The following is a 24,698-nucleotide window of genomic DNA, read 5'->3' as shown; positions in this document are numbered from 1 at the left end:
ATAGTCCAAGGCATGTGCCTTAAAGTCTGACAATAAGCAATGGAGCATAAATCTCTGAAGTTCAGTCCTAGCATAAAAGTCTTTATCCCTTAATAGTCTGAGTACCTGAGAAGTATACTAAAATGTGTCAACACAAAGGTTGGTGAGTTCGTAGGTTTTAGTCAAAAAGCACAATAGTGAAATAGGTTCTATGTCGATTCTTTAAGTACAAATGAAGTAGTTGTTCAATATATAAAGAGCAGAGTTACGCCATAAGTCAAGGTACTCAAGTCTCAAGGCACGTAAAGTCCAAGGTACTCAAAGTGTGGCCTTACGGTTCAACAACCTGCCTTTAGTAATGATATGTGGCCTTACGGTTAAACAACCTGCCTTAAGTCTCAAAGTCTGGTCTTACGGTACCTGCCTCAGTCCAAGTATCCAATGCACACAAAAAGCACGTCAATAAGCACGACCATCAAGCACATAATCACACACATACAATCAAGAACAAGCACGTCATATGGCACAAGCAACTCTATACGCACAGGCTCAATATTGAACATGGAATAGAAATCGACAAAACTGTTTTAAAAATAAATATACTTTCCACCCCAAAACTTGTAAAAAGAGGGGCTACGAAACTCACCTGAAAGCAGCATAAGTATAAGTACCCTAGATCACTGAACAAGAACACGAACAGTCAGATACACCTGAAATAAGCTCACTATCTGTCCAAAAGTCCTACATTATCCACAAGTCACCCAGTAAGTACTTACTTAATTGCACAAGTCCATGTCCTATATTAGTGTCTTAGGAAATGCCATTATATCTCATCAACGTCATAATATATTATAGTCTCATTTGTTCTTATAAATTGCCCAAAAGAAATACTTCTTTTAAGAAAATCATATTTTAATATCAATGTCATCAATTACTATTATACCAATGTATAATTTATTTGGTCTTTTCGAGTCCATTGATCTTTGTATTATATATATATACATATGTTCTTATTAAATTAGTCCTTGTATATCTATACTCCCTTATAAAACATATTGAACATCTATTTTAGGAAATTAAGCATTTTTTTCAGTATTCCCATAATACCCTTACACCCTTACTTATATATAAAACTCTTATATACTCTCTTTTCCCCATTCTTTCTAATCATTACACGCTCTTATCAACCTTCTATCACCCTCCGCGCCGCCCTATTTCTCCACCGTCTCCCTTTTATGTTGCCCTCGCCTTCTAACCGCCGCAACGCATGGGCACTATGCTCGTATATATATTTATATATATGTTCTTACTAAATTAGTCCTTATATATACATATATATATATATAAATTGTCTATTTTAATTAGTCCGTATATATATTATATATATATACTTAGGTCTAATGTTCATATTAACTCCGATGTCACGTTTTATTGTTTATATCCCTTCAAGTCTTCGTATGAAACGTCATTATAAAATATATATTAAGTTCGGAATGTCGTATAACTTATATAGTCTTTACCTAGTTTATATATATATATATACATATAGTTGTATTTAGTCATATGCCCATATTATTAATATTTCGACAACTTTGAATAGATTATAACATGACTCTAATTGACAAAAATCCAAATCTGATTTTGACCAAGAAAGTCCCAATTTTGACTTTGACAAAAATTCATTTTTTACGAAAGCCCTAATTTTGACTTTTCCAAAATCCTTATATAACTTTGACTACAAAGTCCAAATTGAATCAAACCCTAATTTTTGCCAAAAAGACCAAAATAGACAAAATATGAATTTGCCCTTTGACTACCGTTGACCGGCGTTGACCGGCTAGAAAATGACCCATCAAAATTATATCCAAACACTAACACAACCTTATGTCCAAAATCATGATTTTCAATTCAAGGTCTAAGTAAATCTAATCAGTAACAATCAAAACAACCCATGTATATAAACATTTTCAGATCTAAAACTACAAGAATAAGAACCAACCATCAATATGAAGATTTCGGATCTAAAGGTATCGAATTTAGAGGATTTCAGACTCATTGTTTCCGGATCTATATAGATTTCGGTTCAAGCTTCATGGATTCAATGGGGTTTTCGGATTTATTCACGGATTTCAAAGGATTTCGCACCTTTCTTTTCGGATCTAAACATACATACACGAAATATATGTGTTTTTGGTCAAGTAATCGGATCTATACATATATATATATACATATAGCCAAATATACATATAAAATACAAAAACTTTGGATTTTAGAAAGGAAGAGGAGGAAGAAACCGATTTATATACATAAATTTGTAAAGTTTTCGGATCCCAATACATATACACTTACTCATATCCTATTTATATATAAATATATGTGATATTTTCGGATCTAAATGTTTATATAAAAACATATCCGGAAAATGTATATATATAGTTAAAAACTCGAGATTTGAAGAAGAACAAACATGGATTCAACAAAGCTTGCTCCAAATCTAAAAGAAAAGATGAAGATTTCGTGGTGGTTTATGGTGGTTCGGCGGCAGTTTACGGTGGTGGATAGTGGCAGCTGGATTTTATAGAGGAAAAGGAGAGAAGGGGGTGGCCATAGAGAGAAAGAGGGATGAGGGAGAAAGAGTTTGTGAGAAATGAGGGAGAGGTGGGAAGATTTTAGGGTTTTGTTAGGTCATAAGTTCCCTAGTCTCACCCTTTGACTTTCGATTAAAATGGTTTGACCCGACAATTTAAGAAAACCCGAGACCCGTTAAAACATTTCGTTGACATATTTAAATGTAACTTTTCAATAGCTTTCTAACGGATATAAACATGTCTATAGTTATTTACTAACTCTTTAAGTGATTGAATTTAAAGTATTTTACTTAATTTGACATTTCTACAAGACAACTAGCATTCCTCATGTTTTCGAGTCCACGCACAATTTTTCTAAATTCTAAATGCTCCCGAATAAAATATAAGTCCACTTATTCCATCGACAAAGTCTTAAATTCTAATGGTGTACATAAACGAAACGAACTAAAACGACCGTAAAAGTACTCCGGAAAATACGCTCAGATGACGGTTGTCACAATAACTCATAAGAATTTATAGGAATTTTGTTCAAAAGATAGTTTGCCGATAAAACGGCATCTCCCCACATGTCTTGCCCTAAACCCGAGCTTATTGACATGGCATTCATCATTTCTTTAAGAGTTCAATTCTTTCTTTCAGCAATGCCATTTTGTTGTGGGGTATAAGGAGCTGTTTGCTCATGTATAATACCATTTTGAGCACAAATTTTAGCAAAAGGAGAAACGTATTCACCTCCTCTATCGCTCCTTAATCGTTTAATCTTTTTGTTGAGTTGATTCTCAACCTCATTTTTGTACAAGACAAACTTTCTATTGCTTCATCTTTGCTTTTTAGTAAGTATACATAGCAATATCTTGTACAATCATCAATAAATGTGATGAAATATTTGTTACCACCACGAGATGGACTCGTTCTAAAACACATACATCGGTATGGATTAAATCTAATGGCTCGGTGTTTCGTTCAATTGATTTGAAAGATTTCGCGGTTTGTTTAACTTCAACACAAGTTGGACATTTAGAATTATAATCAATGTTAAAAGATGGTATACAATTTAACTTAATTAAACGACGCATTGAATTAAAATTCACATGTCCAAGACGATTATGCGAAACATTAGAAGACTCAATCAAATAAGTGGAAGTAGAAGCATTTTCATTCATTTCCTTGATTGGTACAACATTGAGCTTAAACATACCATTAAGGGCATAGCCCTGATCAACATACAAACCACGTTTAGTTAACACAAACTTATCACTTTCAAACACTAAACGAAACCCATTCTTGTTAAGCAACCAACCTGACACAAGACTCTTGCGCAACTCGGGAACATACAACACATTGGTTAACTTGAGCTCTCTCCCTGAAGTCCACTTGAGAATCACATATACAACTTGTCATCACCGGATGTTTCTTTAAAGTTATGAAACATCGTCTTATCAGGACACACATGACCAGGTTGCACCCGTATCAACCCACCATCCTTTGATTCCAGCGGTGGTAAGATTGACCTCTTCCAACTTAGCCGTGAGGTTAGAAATCATAGCAACAAGAGGCATGTCATCTTCGACCATATTTGCCCTTTCCTTCCTTGGATTCTTGCATTGATTAGCTCGGTGACCAAATTCACCGCAATTGTAGCACTTCCCTTTGAACAAACTAACCTTCTTCTTTACACCACCATTCTTTGGACTCAAATCCACCTTTTTTTCCTTTGTTCTTCTTATTAGGACTTTTCCCTTTACCCTTGAAATTACCTTTTCCTTTGGAACTTTGACCATGCTCAACAAAGTTGACCTTAGCAAGTCCTTCAACATGACCACCATTTTGAGCAACTATATTGTTTTCTTCAATTCGAAGACGAACAACAAGCTTTTCAACAGTCATAGGCTTTCGCTTATGCTTAAGGTAATTTTTGAAATCCAACCAACTTGGAGGCAACTTTTCTATTATGGAAGCAACTTGAAATGTTTCACCAAGAACCATTCCTTCTGATAGAATATCACTCAGAATGAATTGCAATTCTTCAGCTTGAGATACAACAGTTTTTGAATCAACCATTTTGAACTCTAAGAATCTTGCCACAATGAACTTCTTAGTTCCGGCATCTTCGGTTTGGTACTTTTTATCCAAAGATTCCCAGAGTTCTTTGGCTGTGGAAATTTTAAAATATACATTATAAAGTGTGTCCACAAGACCATTTAACACATAGTTTCGACAAAGATATTCTGAATGCTTCCAAGCATCAATAGCACTCACTACTTGAACATCAGTACACCCTTCAGGAATTGTAGGGCTGTTTCATACAAGAATCTCGCAAGATTCACAGTAGTGAGGTAAAACAACATCTTTTGTTGCCATCTTTTGAAGTATGAACCAGCAAGTTTTTCTGGTTTTTCAGCATGGTTGGCCACAATTTGAGCAGCTTGGGTACCCACTAAGGGTCCCATGTTTGTAGAGACAATATGTCCTACAGATTCAGAAACAGTAGCACCAACAGTGTTGGTGGTGGTAGAAGCAGAAGTTCCATTAGTAGAGAAGTTCATTTCAGTAGGCATTTCTGAAATACAACAAGCAAAGTTTTACTAAAAAACTTCTATGAACATATACAGAAAAGTAAATAACAAAAGGTTTTGGAAAATAGTTTTGTAATTGGAATTTACAGAATGGTGAAGAAGCAAAAATCAGTTTTAAGATTGTAGGAACACCATTCAACAAAAGAACATTTTATTGCTAAATAAAATTCAAATTACAACAAGAGTATTACAAGTAAACTAATTACTACTAATCAATACAATAAAGTAAAAGAAACAGAAACAAAAACATAAAAGAAGAAGGCAAATTGGCTAAGGATATGGTTAAACCAAGGTTCCTTAAAACTGATTTCGGGCCACCCAAGTGAACCTGTGAGTTCCCCAAGGTACAACAGCCGAAGCAGTATGTACTGCCGGAGTTAACCAACAACCCAGAATTATACCTTTAAGAACATCAATAAGAGTAGTGAAGGAGAAAGTGTTTGTTTGATCCAGTTTGAAGAAGTGTTAGTGTTGTTGTTGTTAATCTGATTAATCTAAGATATAAATATGTATATCAGATTTTGGTTTAGTGGAAACACATGTTAACCTTAGAAGGTTAACAACACCTTATCAGTAGGTGTCACTTGCTGAACCAAGGCAAGTGTTGTTCCCATAACAACAATTACTTGAGCCATATTGAGCCATCATACTGAGCCATGGAAGCCATAATCGAGCTAGCCAAAAATAAAGACGGCTCTAAAACGGATCGCGGCGATGCGAGCGTGCTAAGTGCTCCATGAACCTGGTCTCGGGCGCGTCGGGTGCTCTGCACCCTCTTCGCCCACTTAGGCTGTAGCCCCTTATAAGGAATTATCATTCTTCTAACACTCCTCCTTATAAACACACTTAATGTTTATACTTCTATCAATGTGTGACAAACCCACATTAGTTAAATACACTTTCAACTTCATTTTATCATATCTATTAACTTGGATATTTTATGTTATATTATTTTAACAAATTAAATAATAATATACAAAATTTCCAACATTAACTAGGTGCTTTTATTTGTAGTTCGAATTTCAAAAAATGATGATAGTCGTAAAACCGACCAAACCAAACCAACTTAATTGGTTTGGTAGGACAAAATAATTTGAACGGTATGATCATTCATACGAACATTAAAGTGAACATTTATACTGGTTTGACCAAGATATTAAGCTAAAATCAGCCATACTGGGCCGTATCCCTATGTACGAGTATATATCAATCAATAACATATATATATAGTAATTAAGGACACATATTATCTATTGATTCATACGGCTATTTTCAATCATCGAGAAATGGGTAATCCGTGTATCCAACAACGGGATCATCCGTATAAAATGTACTTCCATCATACTCGTTTAATGGTGCATTCAGCCTAAACCTGCGAGGCAAATCTGGATTCGCCAAAAATGCACGCCCAAACGCTACAAGATCCGTTTCCCAGTTTCAATCGCACGACTCGCTTCATCTCGATCGTAGTACCCACCCGCGACCATAAAAGTACCTTTAAACGCTTTTCTCATCTCCACCAAACTATCACGAGTTTCCACTCGCTCAAACTGAGTCACCATTCGTGGCTGGATCACGTGACAATAAGCGATCCCGAGTTGACTCAGTGACTCGGCCATAAAAGTACCAAGTGAGTTTGGATCCGAGTCACTTGAATCGTTATAGTTGGCAAATGGAGACAACCTCATTCCTACTCTCTCAGCTCCTATTTCGTTTGATATTGCTTCCACGACTTCGAGAGGAAAACGACAACGGTTTTGTAGACTTCCTCCGTATTGATCGGTCCGGTCGTTTACTTGGTCTTTCATGAACTGGTCAACCAAGTATCCGTTTGCACCATGAATCTCGACCCCATCAAAACCTGCTTCCATTGCATTTCTTGCAGCCATTCGAAAATCGTCAACGACGCCAGATATTTCATCGATGGTTAATCTGTGTGGAGTTGAATATTGAGCATCATTTTCTCCATGACCACCAATGTATTGCTGCTTTAGAATTGGCTTGTCAGTACTCGAGATTGGAGGCTGGCCGTTTGGCTGATAAACTGGATTACCAAAAAGTTAATTAAATTTCACATTATTTTCCATGTAATGTGTCAATGTACGTGTCATAAGGCATTGACAATATTATGGGCTTTTGACAATATCACATGTCACATATAAGGCATAGTTGTTAAACTCGTACGAGTCGAGTCAAAACAAAGGGAAAACGAGGCGACTCGATGGAATGACTTGTTTTACTCCAGACTCGTAACATGACTCGTGTTTTGTGGTGTGAGTCGGTCCGAGTCATGTACGAGTCACGAGTCACAAAATAATTCTTAAAATTTTTTTTTTTTTTAATTTTTTTTTAAATATAACTCTTTTATATGCTTTTAAATTTACTTTGATTTTAATAGTATTTTTATTTTTAGCTTATCATATTAATAAATTACAATATTTTTACAATAAATAATTACACATAATTATAAAAATATACATTTTCAAATATCCTGACTCTTACGATTCGAGTCACGAGCCGAAAAATCAGATTTCGAGTCGAGTCGAGATTTACGAGTCGACAACTATGCATATGTGACCTCAACACACCAGCCTTCAAAAAGCTAAATGAAAGGTCGGCAATAACATCGCGCGCAGGTCTTAGGTGACCCAACAACCGGGCCCTATACTATTTTCACAAATTTCCTAAACAAAATTACTATAAACATTCATCGTGCTTGAGTTTCGTACTTATTAAAGAGACTATATATTTATGTTTATCTAATAATAATATGGAAATACATACTTATATTTATCTTTTGTGAGTCTATAGATTATAGGAGTTAAAAAAATTGTGCAAATCCCTAAAAAAAATCACTTAAAAAGATTGAGTAACTCCAGGGTAAAATGCCCTATTCCGGGTTTGGCAACAACCAATTGAACCTTAAAATGTCAAGGATCGGGTTTTGAAAACATTATTTGGCATAGATTTTGGATTTGGACATCGATGAGGATTTATATAACAGGAAATGGGACAAAAGCTTCCAAAAAAATTATATCTACTTCTAAGAGAGCGAAGGTGTTTGTTAGTATAAACTTCTTCAACCAAGATATAATACAAATTTTAGACCTTTAAAAGGTATAACTATTACTGATTATTATTTTAGAATTTCATTTCAACAATTAAAAGGAAAAGGACTAAATTATACTATTATAAATAAATTCATATTTCTGAGTAGATAAATTAATATAAATCTCGTATATAAATAAAACAAGATTTGTATGAGATTATTATTTTTAAAAAAATGCTTACTTTTTATTATTAGATTTCTTTATATTAATTATTTCCTTTTTATTGTCTTGAATTATGACATCATCCTTTTTTAAAATTTATACCATTTTTAGTTGATTTATGATTTATTTATTTTATAACCCAAGTCTCATATAAATTAAAATATAATTATATAATTTATGATTTATTTTATTAACCAAATAAATTTATTCATAACATAAGGTATACTATTATGAAGTTATGACTTATGAGTAATATATGTATGTTTGTTGTTTGCACACTAAGTATACTAAAAAATGTTTTAGTTAACTATAACATAGATATTTAGGAATAGGCTCAATCAATTTCGTAAAGTTGCGAAAATATGGTTTTATAAAACTTTTGTTAATATGTCCGAGTTGAACCCGAGTTAATTAGCTAGTTAACAGATAGCTCAATATTGAAAGATAAATTTATATAGATTAGTCTATAGATAGTAGATACTAATGGCAATTTTATGAATTTTGAAAATAGCTAAAAAGGTGGAGCTGGACACCTCCCATTATATGTTAATAATTCACATTTCTTCTATCCATATAAAAAAAAAATAAAAATTAAAGATTGATGCAACAAGCCTTGTATATTCTATTTTGTAACTTCTGTTCAAAAACAAAAATAAAGATTTGGTGCGTTCTCTTGATATTTTAATACAATGTCTATGTCACTTCTTATTGCCTACTTGTTTAGTTTAGATCAGTTTCTATAGCAGTGGTCCACTGGTCCAACATCATTTAATTGTGTGGACTGACCATGATAAATAATTCAGTAATGAGCTAGCTATTGTGTACGCTTCTACATAAATTCAGCCCAATGAGCTATATATATAGACTATATATTTAAAACAATCCGAAAAATGCGCATAAAATAAAACTTACAATTATTAGACACTCTACCAGAATGCCACAAATGACAAAAAAAAGATCCCTCCATTTTCGTGGACACCATTTACTATTGGTTTCCATGCTTCTACATGCTCTTTCTTCCAAATTCCAGGTGTATTTGGCAAACTACAAATTTCCAAGTGGAACATGTAATATATTAATTTCATTATTATTATAGAAAAATAAAATGTAAAATTAATACTAACCCTTGAGCAGTTTCTGAAATCCCAGATGCTTCACTGATTAAAAAACCACCTTTTGTGGTTCTTTGTTTATAATACAAAATGGCATGTGGTTGTGGGGTGAAATTGTAGGATCTTAGCCTTGATAAAGGTGCCAAAACAACCCTGCAACATCATTACAACCTAAACGATTTTAATTAACTTAATTAATACTTAATCGGGACGGGGTTAAAAAACAAAACTACATGTGTTTTTTTGAGGAGGTTTTTTAAAAAAAAATGTGTTAGTTTTCCATTCCTTTAAAAATGTGTTAGTTCCTTTTTTTTTTAGGGTTACTTTGAATTATTATTTTTACAAATGGGCTAAATTTGACATTACAGATCCGACCAAAACTTAAAAATCAAAAAAAAATTATTCGTAGATTTTTACTTATAACCCTATGCTTATATACATTGTATAGTTTTTTTTTTTTTTAACAGCAGTGGCGATTGAACTCAACGACATGTCTCTTCATTGTCCGGTAGAGATCACACACGTCACCAGCATAGTCAATCCGAGGGCATGATTGACAGTGAAAGTTTCACTACTGTTCTGGAGGAAACCAACTAAATACTAGAGAAAACCTTCATGCCCAACCTTATCGGCAAGGACTTCCCAATATGCCTTTCTAAGGTTTCGAACCCGTAACCAACATTTGGCTGAATGTATAGTTATTTGCTTTTGTTTAACAGTTTTAATTTCTTTTATACACAACTATAATTTAACATACGTTGTGCATTACACGTGGCTTGACTTAATGGTCAAAGAGACGGCCGTCAGCGGTAAGTATGGTCCGAGAAAAAAAAACGTAAGTTTAGGTATGGTCCAAGAAAAAAGTTGCAAGTTTTGGGTATCATACGAGTAAAACTTCAAAAGTTTGTATCAAAAGAGTAATTTGGTGTATACTTTAACATCCATCTAATTCACTTTATATTTAATCATTCATTTTTTATCTATATTTTTTCATATTATATTAGCTTCACTTTGTCACTAGTTTCACTCGTTTTCTTAAAAAATAATTTAAGATAAAATCTAAAACATCAAATATTAGTCAAATCATTAAACGACATAATACTGATACTTTTTGAAACATATATGTTGTGTGTATCTACATAGCTTGAATCAAACTTTATTTTGTTTCTTAAATATAATTTAGTTTAATTTGTGCGTATATTTGTTTTATTGTGGTACACGTTGTGTACATGCGTGTGTAATGTGTATGGAGAAGACTTATAATCATAGTTCATGTTAAACTCAGCGATAATAGAGAAACTTGCTAAGAAGAACTAGCTGACGACACCAAACAAAAAGCATATTAATACGAGTAATATTTTTTTTTATTAATAATATAGGTTGAATTATCTAGAGAAAATTAAAGTTTCATTCATGCAAATAACAAATCATGCATATAAACTCTATCTCCAAAGAGAGGTCAAAAGCTAACAAATTAAATTAACTAAGAAGCCAAAAAGATTGAAAAATATACGTACCTATGAGAAAGATGGAATCTTTTCATGTTATATGGTGTAAGGATGGGTATGGAGTTTGATGTTGTTTGGTCTTCTTCTTTTTCCATGTTTTCTCCCTCATTTACCATCAATAATAATGTTTTGCAACTTTATTATATAAGCTACAACATATACAAGATTCTAGTCTATGTTTGACATCACATCACCACTCGATCCTAATCTGCGACCGTTCATTCATACTTTCATAGTCATAATATTTTAAAGCTTATACGTAACGATACATTACTTATCTTGTCTATTAACGTCACTATCACTATTTTATATGATCAAAAATATTTTTACAAGTCAGATATATTTTTATACGTAACGTACGATACATTACTTATCTTGTCTATTAACGTCACTATCACTATTTTTATATGATCACATATATGCAAGTCGATTACATGTAATTATAGCAATATTCGTGCACATGTGATCAAGAATCCAAATCTCCACATAATTGTATAACGGATAATAATTCATGTCTCCACACAATTATAAACTTCAAAATTACACATAAGTTATTCAGAAAACAATCAAAAAATAATTTTCATGTAAAGAATAATCATCGGTTGGACTTATTTGAAAAGTTCTCACAAAAAAAGGTTTTTAAAATAACTTTTCAATATATATATATATAATGACATGTTGAACTTGGTAAAAATTAAACTACTAAAAAAAACGTGAAGTTAAATTGATAGTCGTTGAGATTCTGGTTAATGTTGACCGGTCAGTTGGATTAATTGATACATCATCTATTAATGGTCTCGCTAAGTAATGTTTTTGTTTGATTGGATGTCTTTTATGCATCCGAATATATCTGTATTGTCTGTACTTGAGCTTTAACATTTTGTTTGAATAATTTAGTTATTTACAAAATTTACTAACCAATTAAATTATCAATCTATACATCACATGTTGTGTGCTAATCTAACTTAAAGTTATACATATATCTTTTATGATTTCCATACAACTATTTTTTTATACATGATTATGATATCTTATTATATATTTTGTATTTTTTTTTTTTCAGTTCTTCATTAACTCAAAAATCGTTTAGTAATTATTGAAAAAGTTATGTCAATCTGTATATCGTACCGATTAAAAAGAAAATTATATTAAATAAAAAGTCAAAAATTGATTTTAAATATGAAAAATAATATAAAATTTAAAAAATATTAGTTTCCATAATTATATATTAAATAACATTAATAAATAATGTCTTAGGAAATAAAAATTATTTAATTTATTGAATTAATGTTAAATCTAAAAAAGTTAAAAAAGGTATATGACATCATCGTTTTGATTTAATGGCTATAATTAAAAGTTGAACTTTATCCAAGGGTCCAAACTTTTCTATTTTGGAATTAAGGTTTCTCTTTTATATATATTTAGAGATATAATAAAATAGACAAATGCATGCGCGATGCAATAGTGTGGTGACGACGGCGATGTGGGTAATAATGTAAAAGTGATTGATGTAAAAAAGAATGGTATGGTTATTTAAAGTTTTAAGATAGAAGAAAGAGGATTCTTTAAAATTTTAAATTTTGGCCCTTGATTTTTATCTAAGGATCAATGAATGCTAATCTTTTCAAGTATCAAAACTTAAAAGAAATGAATAAAATATGTGAGTTTTTTTTATTTGTCTCTCGTTAGAGCCTTTATTATAAAAGGTTTATTTTTTTTCTTCTTGTATTTGGTGTCAATAATTAAAAAAAAAATAAAAAACTTGATCAAGGAAAAACATAGATTTAGGTTAACATAATCTTAACTCCTTAATAAAATATTTTATTATTATTATTTTTTTAAAACTTTCCGGTCTTTGATAAAACGAATATGTCTCTAAACATTTTACTTTCACCACATCACACTTATAATCTATCAAAAATACCTTAAACAACAATTACCCTACATCAATAAAATGGCTCCAGTATTCCTTTTAAATGGAAAATGTTTACATTAATAATCACCCCAATATAGTTACCACCCTATCGTCACCCATCGCTACTACCGCGATATATCTTAGAGACATGTAATGAAATTAACTCAAGTATAGTAAGATGTTAAAGATATATACATATCTTACCTTAATAATATATTAAGATGTTAAAGATATTATACATATTTTACCTTAATCTTTAGCCTTAACCACTACTTTTGTATAGTAGTGGTAATTTTGTATACAGTAGACCTTTTCATATTCATTTTGGTAATGTAATTTTGTTTGTAAAACCATTGACTTTGAAATTTTAGTGTTGAGTAAACCGATCTCATTCAATCTCCTCATACGAAACCGTCATCGGACATCTCCCCCCGAAATCACTCCAGCGACCACCACCGCCATCACTAATACACCATTGCCGTGGTCACACAAAGCTCCGACAACCATAAGAGCCGTCGTCAATCTGGCTACTGGTATGTAAATTCAGATTCATGGGTAGCGTATAATCCTATTAGCGTACAGTTATAGGACTATAATATTTTAAGGCCTCAAATTTGTGTAATTACTTGTAAATTAATTAGGCAAAATATTTTAGTCAAGTAGTATTTCTACAATTTTAGTCAAGTAGTGTTTCTACATTTGATTTCATGACGGGCCATACAATATTATCCATATGATCTAGAAGTCTCATCAAAAATTGTTTTAAATATTTGTGGCGTGGTCTTTTTGGTTGACAGGTACGAGTCTAAGCTCATTGATGCCATCTCCAAAGAGATCCTCGTAAAGATATGGATATAGAACGTTGAAAAAGGGGATCACAAAAATTGGTTTCCAAAGTCGAAAGACAGCATTTAGAACTTTTGTTGCTTAATCATAGTTGCAATTCCAAAGAAGGAAACACATTGTGATATCATCTTCATAGTTTTGATGTCAGCGTCTAAAAAGGTTAAAAATAATGAAGCTGAGGCACTGTCATAACCTTACAAATAGCCCTGACTTCACAGAGATCAGAAATCTCGAAGAGCTAAGTTTTGAAGGTTGTATTAATTTGTGTGAAGTTCATGCATCAATTCTACTGCTCACGCAGCTTGTTGTCTTGAATTTGAGGAACTGCATACGCCTTAGGAGTTTTCCATGCATAACCAAATTATGTTCTCTGGAGGTTCTGAATCTTTGTGGTTGCATAAGAATGGATAAGTTCCCTAAGAGAGCATGAGGGGACCCGATGGCCTCGATCAAGATGGTGGACTTCAACCTTTTGGCCTTAGTTTTTGCCTAGAATATTCCGACACCCCTCCAGTTCGGTATTGCCTTCATTATCGTGTCTACATCTGTTAAAAAGTCTGGATCTTAGCCATTGCAGTTTATCAGAACTGAGTCAGGACAGCATTGGCGGTTTATTATGTTTAGAACATTTAAACTTGAGTGGTAATGACTTGACAAGCTTGCCTGCTAGTTTGAGTCGACTTTCTCGACTTCAGATGCTTGGACTTGTTGGTTGCAAGAAGCTTGAAGTGTTGCCAGAACTTCCACCAAACATTACCCGTTTCGATGCTATTGATTGCACTGCTTTACGACAAATCCACAAGCAGCAAATACTTAACAGCAACTATAACTTGTTCTATGATTTCACTAGTTGTCCAAAATTGGTTGATAATTATACCATTGAAAGCATGGTGTGTATGTTGGTGCCGCAGGTTCCCTCTCAACTGTTTCTATATATCTCATTATTTTTATCTCCGACTGGCTCAGTCATATTAACATATCGTGTCTCTTATGTGCAGAAAAGTAATTACATGGGTAAGAAATTGCATATTGTGCTCCAGGGAACTAGAATTCATCAATGGTTTACAAATCAAAGTACAGGAAATCATGTAAAGGTAGAGTTGCCTCCTGGTTGGTTGTACAATAAGTTTAGGGGATATGGTGTGTTGTTTTCACGGCCAAAAATCTGTATCATAGTTCATAATTAAGCCACTTAACATGCAAAGTAAGAGACATTTTTGTAGATGTCCACTGTGACGGTGTAGGTCTAGGGACCATTTTCCCTGTAGAAACTATAAGAATTGCTGTAGCATTCCCTTCTAGTGCGGATGTTGAAGTAAAGTGGTGTGGTGTAAGACTTGTTTGTGAAGAGGACATACAAGAAGGCAGCAATTTGAGTATGTTCCATGGCCTCCCATCTCTAAGACAAGGCATTTCCTTCCACTCCAATCATGCAGGATCTCAGACACCATTGAAGATGAGCCTCCTTGTAAGAGAAACTGTCTTGTTTGATAAATGTGGTCTTCCAGTTGAAAAGATCTGTACTTTTGTGAATTGTGTTTGAGGATCAACAGATCATTTGTTAACCTCGCCCAATATCAACTTGACTTTGCAGACTTTCTGCACTATTTCATATTTTATTTGATTTTTCTTTTAACTCTCAAGATTCCAAACTTAGAATCGTTGTTTCCTAAAAGTTTCTTGTTTATATTTTTGTTATGCTGTAGATCTTTGTGTGTATTTGGCTCTATGTCAGATGAAAGATTAATAACTGCAGTAGAAGCTTAAAGGATTTTGAATTGCAAACTAGCTTATCAGGAAACAAGGTTTGATCTTTTAATTCAGCTGACAAAACTGCACCAAAGATCATTGTCTTAAGATGTATGGTAACATGATTTGCCGGTTTAACAAATTTTGACAATAATTCTCGAGCAACATTTTAAGGAGGATGTGAGTAATATTTAAGATTGTTTTATCAACTATGACTGAATGTTATGTTGTGTAGTAATATTTAAGATTGTTTTATCAATGTAACAATCTATGTTATTTATTCAACTATAGATAGGTTAAATAAAATATAGAATCAGCGACGTCGTTTTCATCTTTGAGCTCCACACCATTAGTAGAACCATCGTGCGATGGAACCTTGCACAGGAAACAATAAGGCTTTTTGGGATACGAACACAAACATCTCTCCGAATTTGTATTAATACTAAAAATATAAAATGTAGTGTTAAATTGTAATTTTGTAAGATGTGGCAGGTATTATTAAATTAAGATATAATGTATAAATACCTCTAAACACATCATTTGTAACAAGCCTTTCACCACAATTAATCCACATGACTAACTGAAATGTTTATTCTCTCCGCCTTTATCCATAACCTCCATACAATCCATCATGAAAACACCATAAAAGCTTAAATTATTCCCTTACAAACGAGAATATCAAGATTAGAGGTACTCCTATTACAACAAATAATGTAAAATAAAATAAACGATCAGAAAGTATAAACCCGCACGTGCAATTTTGTTTTCCGCACAGGTAGCAAAACTTGTTTCCACATCTGCAAATTAAGACGTAAATAATGAGTTTGAATAAAGATCTGAGGTTCGAGTCCTACTTTAGTCATATTTTTTAGGGTGACCATATGTAATTAATTTCTACCTATGGTAGGCCAGTGTGAGTTTGTCCGTCCAGATCTCTGGGTGATAAGAGTTTTTCTCATCTAGAGGTTTAAATTGGGTATCTATCCAGCGATGGACTCTATAGCACGAATCCGATTAAGACAACGTAAACATTTCAAAAACATATATATATATATATTATATAGTGAAAAGATAATTTGAGACCAACTAAAAAAAGTCCAAAAAAGGACCATTGATTTTCGTAAGTTACACACCACCATTATGATCTACTACGATATACAAGACTTTTTTGTAAAAACACTAAGACTTTCCAGTGACGGGCCCACAGAAAAATCATGTGTAAGTTACACATGTGTAAGTAACTTAACTTAATTAGTTCTGTATTTATATGTATGGATCGAGGAAGGAGAACAAAATTACTTACTTGCATTCGACTTGATTGCAACCATAGCTGCGCTGAATGCAACGTTTACACACCGCACACCGTTGCCATCTTTTTCGTTTCAAAAGAAGCTCAAAAGCGATGTCGTTTTCATCCTTCACACAAGCAGAATTATCATCATGCCATGGAGCCTTGCACCGTAAACAATAAGGCTTTTTGCAATACGCACAAACACATCTCCTTAGATTTGTATCCCCACACTCATTCAATATCAACTCCCTGCAATCAATGTTTGGGCAGTAAACCCTATCTTTTACCCTTAACACACTCGATTCACATAACACGTCGCACCATTTTTCAAACGCTTGAGGCGTGAGTTTGGGACGGCATGATAAGGGTTCGAGAGAGTGTTGGCAGGTCATGGCAGGGCATTTGATGTCAGACACGTTTTCATCGAGTTTCACTTGTATGTATTTGATGATACAATCGGCGCAAAAAGGATGAGCGCAAAGATTGTTGTTGTTGAATTTGATGTTGGGGAGGCTGACGGGTTCAATGCAAATCTCGCAAGTGAACGTTGCGTCTTGGTTTTCTTCTTCTTGTTGTTGGTTCTGTGGATCTTGATGAGGGTTTTGTTGGGGTTTTGCAACTGCATTCCCCATTTGATTGGATGATAATTATTAATTTGTGTTGAAAGAATTTTAGGATGATAAAATTAGTATTTATAGTTTAATTTTAATTCGTAAAAAAATATAAATTATCTAGTTTATATTAATTTGATGGCCCATGTATATCTACCAATTTAAACGACAGTTTTCTCCTGACAGCTTTTACACTTTTAGTCTCTAATTCAAAAAATTGCAGCTTTCATACCTAAAGTTTTGTGTTTTTTTCAGTTTTGGTACCGCGTTCATACGGCGTTAATTTTTGCCGTTAACGCCCTCACGTGACAAACACGTGAGGGGTATTTTAGTCTTTTGGCCCCTTCTTTTTGAGAAATTTACACTTTTGATACCTCAAGTTGTCAATTTTTTCACTTTTGGTACCTCAAGTTGTCAATTTTTTCACTTTTGACAAACATATTTTTAATACACTTTCCAATTTTCATCTCACATATTAGTATCTATCAAACAACACACACTCAAAAATCAACATTACGCATTGAATATCTAGCTAAGGTAGAGGTCGTGGTGCCTGGTGGAGAAGGAGATAGTCGGTAACCCTTTCTGGTGGTGTATGATTCATATAAGAGATTTGAATTTATTTACGCATGTTTATGTATTGGATTTCGTATGGTATAGAGATATAGGTATACATGGATATATGGATGATCGCAATGTGTGTTGATTTTTGAGTGTGTGTTGTTTGATAGATGCTAATGCGTGAGATGAAAATTGGAGAGTATAATAAAAATATGTTGTCTACATGAGGTACCAAAAGTGAAAAAATTGACAATTTAAGGTATCAAAAATGTAATTTTCTCTAAAATACCCCTTCAGTGTTTGTCACGTGAGGGTGTCAACGGAAAAAATTAACGCCGTCTGTACGTGGTACCAAAACTGAAAAAAACACATAACTTTAGGTATGAAAACTGCAATTTTTTGAGTTAGAGACTATAAGTGCAAAAACTGCCAATTTAAGGTACCAAAAGTGTAATTTTCTCCTCCTTTAAAATGACAGTTATCTTTTTCTTTTACTTCATCGTGATTTCGGTGTGACTAATCTACCAATCTAAATAAATTAACTAAAAAAGAGTTTTAATTTGATGTTAATACTAAAACAAGATTGAATATTATCGTGAATTAAATTATTATTAACAAATTAAAATTCTTAATCTGTCCTAATTATACACTTGACACTACTAAAAGTTCTTTTGGACCTAAAACTCCATGCTAACTAGCTACTCTAGGTGATTTCTTCTTTTTTCTATAATTTTTTTTCTTATTAAATATATAATATAATTACTAGTTTTAAAACCCGTAAGATTAATGTACGGAATATATAATTACAATGTATAGTTTAATCATGTATGCATCGTTAAACTGTAAGCGGATGATTTAGTGACATTAATAGCAAAATCAAGATATAAAGGTTATATGTTTTTGATTATAACATTAGACAAATTAATATTGTTAAGCAAAAAACACAGAGATAGCTCTAATCCAATAAAAAATTCATTATAAATGAAATTTAAAATAAATAAAACAAGTAATTTTATATAAATAGTTATTAACTAAATTAAATAGTTAGGCTACTTATATTATATAAATAGTTATTAACTAAATTAAACATTGTGGTTTCCTTCTGGGGGATATCATGTTCGAATCCTGTCACATGTAAATATGGTGGGGAAGACTTAACAATGTTATATCCATTTAACACATGGAATGCAAACCTTTTAAGGCAATGTCAGGAGTCGAATCAGCGTAAGCGCATCCGCATGGGGTGTTAGTCATTTATTCGTTACTGCCTTTCAAAAAAAAGATTATGGATTTACTCAAACGATTTAATATATTATATTATATAATAATTAAATGGTAATTAAGTTGATATATATTTAATAATCAATATTATATATGAAAATCTATAATTACAATATAATCAAAATTAGGAAAGTTATTTAACAAAATTAAAATTGAAGCGTGTGAATGAAGTAATGTGCCACATTCACATCAAGAATACCTCAATCTTGTATTAATTTATTGATAGATATATTTAAAACTCAACAATAAATATTTTTTTAACAAATAAAACTAGCTCAACTGACAGATGCATCTCTGGTTTTTCCCACAGGTTTTAGGTTCGACTCTTAGAAGTGATAAGTCTATGGATTTTTTCCCTGAATCACCTGTAACGGCTTATGGTCTACATTTTGTAGTCTAGAGTACGTGTAGGGCTTCACCATTATACGGTGAGGTTTTCCCTGATGTCAAATACCGACTAATTGTTGAAAAAAAAACCAAATATACAGGTGAAAAAAAATCATGGTCATATATCTCTTGAAAAAAAAATCATGGTCATATATCTCTTAAAAAAAAAATCATCTAGCCCACTCTCATGTGACTTTTGATAGATAGGGGAAGGAATGAAATAATGGATGATGTTGCATATAAGCTACTGGAATTGACAAGATAAAACTACAAGTTTGATGCCATGTGATTTCGAGGTGGAAAATGAGCTCTTTAGATAACAGGTCAAACGGGAATTCTTTGGTCTGGATCGAAACATGTTAGGATTGCTTTGCTTTACATGACATATTTACTTATCCATAGTTTTAAGTTTATAATCGGCAGGTTGGGCCGGGATCACAAGCAACAGTTAAATAAATGGTACATTAACAACCTAAGTCAAGATCAATTTTTATGGGACCAAGAGAGCATAAGACTTCCCCGTTCCAAATTTAGCTTTTATTGTATCATTCAAAAACTACAAAACTGAAACTAATGGGCAACAACTTGTTGGTTGAACCCGAACCATCCAATGCTGACTCACATAGTCACATACTAATCAGTCGTTTATAAGAAACCATATTTTAACTGTTACCCAACACAACCACAATCCAGCGATTTTGTGACCTTAAGTATCATATATAGAGCGTACCTCCTCAGCATGCAACATCGAGTACCAATCGCAATGTTCTCAATTTTTTATTTAGGAAGGAAAATCTGCATATAATAAGAATGACACCAGAATCATAATAGACTAATTGTTACAACAGACTAGAGAAGCTAAGAATAAGGGTTCAACTTTATGGACAAAAAAGTCACAAAATTGAAGGTTTGCAGGTTATATTATATAGAAGGGTGGAGTTGACTATAATAATAGCATGACACAAGGCTCCGTGTTTTATAAACGTGTACGTACCTCATGGGGAATCCCAAAAGGTCCAAACCTTGTAGAATGTTTTCGTAAGTAACCTGAAGCAATCGAAGCTCTGCATCTCGATTCGACAACTCAAGCTGTTCCAAGATCAGTCAAGTATAGAAGATGAAATGTATATATATAGAATTCACACACCAAGTACAAGGCTTGAATAATGTATCAGGTCAAGGATATCTGGCCCGTTTCTGTCCAAACTGCAATCACACATTTGACCATACTTATTGACCAGAGTTTTCATGGACTCTATAGTCTTGAACGCTTCATAAGCTGTTGTGTCTCAGATCAGATAACCCGCAACAATGGGGTCAATGAAAGTAAGGTAAACAAGCAACCAAACGAGAATAGTATAAGAGTGGACATTAGTAAACACTTGAATAAAGCAACCGGTAAACCAATCATGAATTTCCAGCATAAACGAGACACACAACATAGTTACAACAGCTACTGTATAGACTAAATAAATAAACAATATTATTGTTGATATCGACAGGTGTAAATAGATATTAAAATATGCTATTGGTAACCATCATCACTGTTTTCATTTATCACATCGATCATCATCCCCTTCTAAGTCTTCTCCATTCACATCTTCTAACTGTTTAACTTCTACTTGTTCCATATCTCCCGCATCATCAATCAATGCTTCAAATTACAACACATGAAGTAGCTCAAGGACTGTAAATAACAACAATTTGTAATTTAAGAAATCAACCGAAAGCTAATAAGTGAAATCATTGCATCCAAACTATTAACCGAAAACTGATGAGTAATGCATAAAATATCGCCTAAACATTTTAAGCTTATGAACTCAAGGTGTAATTCTAACCGTGTAAGTCACACTTAAAACAAGCACGCATAAGGTGTATTCTAGTTATAAGCTCCTTTGATACACGCATACATACACACACATATATATTAACTCAGAAACAGTAATAATTAATAAAGAAACGGTAATAAATTAAAGGCGTATAACGATCTGAACTGAAACAAGTCTAAACATATAATCTATAAACTGGGCATACTTATCATAATAATAAGCTGAATTGAATTGAAGAATGAAACAAATCAAATCTCAATTTCACCTAATACACGTTGATGGCGTTGGTTCTGTGCGGTGGAATTGCTCGGATTGTGCGATCCGCAGCGGTGGCGATGATAACCGATTTGTGATTTTAGATGAAATCGAGAATACACTTTATTTTTATTTAATTTTTAAATTGAATTGAAAGGTGGATTTTATATCTTTCACTCTTTCAGTGTTTGGTAAATACAAGTTGGGACTTCAAAGAAAACCTTTTTTACAACTAATTGTTTATTTAATTATATTTCGTTAAATAGAGGTGGATACATGTTTATTTATTTACTAGGTCTTTTACCTGCGCGATGCACAGATTGTTTAAATATCGTTTTATGAACAATCGACTAATGCGACGAATTAACGGATTTAGCGCAACTTTTGTTAAGCTTGCTTTGACATTTTTGACATGATAGATGCACAATTACACGAATATTGTAAAAAGTGTAATGACTAAAGAAATGGTATTTAGTTGAAAGCTTTCAACAACTCAATCTTACAAAATTCATTTATTTGGTCTTCAAAAAAACTTTCACATACTATCAGGGTCGGCTTAACCTTTTTGGTGACTTTAGGCGAGACCACTTTTCGGGGCCCTTTTCAAAAGTTTCTAACAAAAAGTTCTTTCTTAATCTAGGATTGAAATCAGAAAAATAAAAAAATAATGCATATAAGTGCCAAAAATAAGAAATTAACTTAAAAGAAACATACAAATGTTATGTTAAAATTAAACTAAAAAGCTTTGCCGACAACAAAAATGCATTCACGACCATAGAAAGAGTAGCTAAACCATAATAGACATAAAACATGTTCAGATTATCAACCTTTGAGTGAATAGTCTAATAAAGTGGAGGCAGTGTGGTTTTATAGTTTTATTCTTTTCAACCTTAAAACTAAACATATAGAAAAAAAATGCTGAATAAATATTTATACAATACCCGTTAGTATCAAAATTGGGGCCTTTAAGTATTTGGGCTTTTGGGGGCCGTAGGCTCATGCCTAGCCCAGCTATACTGTTAAGCCGGCTCTGCATACTATATATATATGCAAGACATTGTTTACTTTTGAAACTTTACATGTCGTATAATAGTTACGAACGGGTAGACATGATGTGTGTCCATCAAGTCAAAACTACTTCATGCCGACAACCTCTTCTGCAAACAAATGCTAAGCAATCGGCACTAAAGTTTGTCAAAAATTGATAGTTGTTATTAACTTGAGTTTCAACTTGTGTTGTCCGACTCTAGCATATGAGCATCATGTAGAGCATCCCACTACCATAGTTCTCAAAAAACACCATATATGTGTGTACCATTAATTGCATTAAAACTTATCTAACAACATACAATTTGTATTGCATTATGATTGGTTTAAAGTCAATAGAATTTAACCACGTTTGATAATAAAGAACAAATCCGTAAATATCAATAATTCAGACTTTTCATAATAAAGGTGTTTTAATTATCAAAACACAAATGCACACCATATGAATCAATTAAAAACTAAGAAAAGAAAAGTTAAAAAATCCTTAGGAGAATAACTAATAAAATAAAATCATCATTCATATTAAATCCACAGAATACATACATACAACTCAAATTCAGGAAAAAAAAAATCATCATATCAATATACCACGTACGTACTTTTCATTTACTTTTCACGAGAAAAATAGGAACTAAAATCCATAGATACATATATTTCAAATAAATAAGAAAGTAATATGAAAACTTACGAATCTAGTTATATCGTGTAGAGGAAAAATGCAAGAACACATAATATTCATGTATGTATAGGGTGAACGTGAGTGTGATTTTTTGGTTAATGGTAATTGATATCATTCATCTAATTAGAAAGATTTAAATTCCTATAATGAAAGGATTTCATAATATATAATTTGATATATTTTTAATCATATATATCTTTACCATACAAATTAATCTTGATATAATGGACGTAATAAATTATTGCATATACGCTATATATATGTTTTTTTTAATAGTTTCTAAAATTTTGTTGCCAATTGTTTTTGATCCAATCCGTTCCACATTAATTTTGTTTATAAAATAAAATATCAATATTGTAATTGTAAAAAAATATGAAAATGACACATAGGATTAAATCCTACATGGCAATGTTAAAAGCTAGTTTTAGGTTGAAAAGACTCTAAAATCATCCGGTTAACTACTGTTTTAAATATTACTTTGACAAACCTTTATTAAAAACTAGTAATTCTACACGCACATCGCAACGGAAACGATTTTTTACTACACGGATTACAAACTTTTAAATACGAACATTCACTACACGGATTACAAAGTTTTAAATACCAACATTCAGTAACAAACATATCGCTATTTGTAATACTACGCTGCTACATCACTATCTTGAGTTTTTGACCATGGTGGTTTTAAGAAGCGATCACATAAAAATTATAAAAAAAAAGATATGACAAATAAAAATAGGGTTAATTACTTGGAATGTCTCTTAACTTATCACCTAAACCTTTTATGGGCTCGAAAAAAAAAAAGCTCTATTTGAATAAAAAAAAAGGCTAAAATAACTATTATGGGGTATCGAGTAAATAGCCGGTCAATAATCTCGTGAAAATAATTTCTAATTTTTTAATTTTATTTATTAATGAGTTGTAAATTCCATGTCATGTTTAAATAAAAAAATTAATTCCACATCGATCAGATCCAACTATCAAGTTTTGTTATATATCTATATAATTATTAAAACAGTAGAAAACTGAGCCTTCTAAAGCATTCTTCAAACTCAAAGTTATTCTAAAAAATTGTCACGTAAGATTTATGTTATGTGGCGTCTCCATAAATTTTCCACAATATTTATATGTGAAAAAGAAGAAACTATATTTATTTTATTATTTAGATTCAATTTTATAAGGCAAGTATAACTCTTTCATTATATTAAAAAA

General features: G+C 32.4%; 1 protein-coding gene, 2 long non-coding RNA genes and 1 pseudogene across 3 annotated transcripts; 1 reads left to right on the top strand and 3 right to left on the bottom strand.

The window, feature by feature from the left end:
- Positions 1-6,345: 6,345 nt before the first annotated feature.
- On the bottom strand, positions 6,346-11,136 carry LOC122605568 (annotated as a pseudogene).
- A 2,232-nt stretch (positions 11,137-13,368) lies between these two features.
- LOC122605571 lies at positions 13,369-15,439 on the top strand. Its single transcript, XR_006324641.1, has 3 exons — positions 13,369-13,483; positions 13,748-14,707; positions 14,795-15,439. It is a non-coding gene; the product is annotated as an uncharacterized LOC122605571 (long non-coding RNA).
- Positions 15,440-16,200: 761 nt separating this feature from the next.
- On the bottom strand, positions 16,201-17,468 carry LOC122602971 (probable E3 ubiquitin-protein ligase RNF217). The gene is made up of 2 exons (XM_043775588.1): positions 16,849-17,468; positions 16,201-16,342 (listed from the first exon to the last, which is right to left on the bottom strand). Exons 1-2 carry the CDS (start codon positions 17,466-17,468, stop codon positions 16,201-16,203), a joined length of 762 nt encoding a protein of 253 aa, XP_043631523.1.
- A 3,595-nt stretch (positions 17,469-21,063) lies between these two features.
- Positions 21,064-21,975, bottom strand: LOC122606127. Its single transcript, XR_006324808.1, has 2 exons — positions 21,771-21,975; positions 21,064-21,363 (listed from the first exon to the last, which is right to left on the bottom strand). It is a non-coding gene; the product is annotated as an uncharacterized LOC122606127 (long non-coding RNA).
- Between the last annotated feature and the right edge of the window lie 2,723 nt (positions 21,976-24,698).

This window comes from Erigeron canadensis, chromosome 6, assembly GCF_010389155.1.
Source record: "Erigeron canadensis isolate Cc75 chromosome 6, C_canadensis_v1, whole genome shotgun sequence".
In the NCBI taxonomy this organism is placed as follows: domain Eukaryota; kingdom Viridiplantae; phylum Streptophyta; class Magnoliopsida; order Asterales; family Asteraceae; genus Erigeron; species Erigeron canadensis.
The sequence above is the reverse complement of the archived record's forward strand: the minus strand, read 5'-3'. Positions and strand labels throughout refer to the sequence as shown.

Coding starts and splice junctions, on each gene's coding strand:
- LOC122602971 (XM_043775588.1), bottom strand. CDS start 17,468: ATGGGGAATGCAGTTGCAAAACCCCAACAAAACCCTCATCAAGATCCA. Junction 16,343..16,848: donor TGCAATCAAGTCGAATGCAA/GTAAGTAATTTT, acceptor CTTAATTTGCAG/ATGTGGAAACAAGTTTTGCT.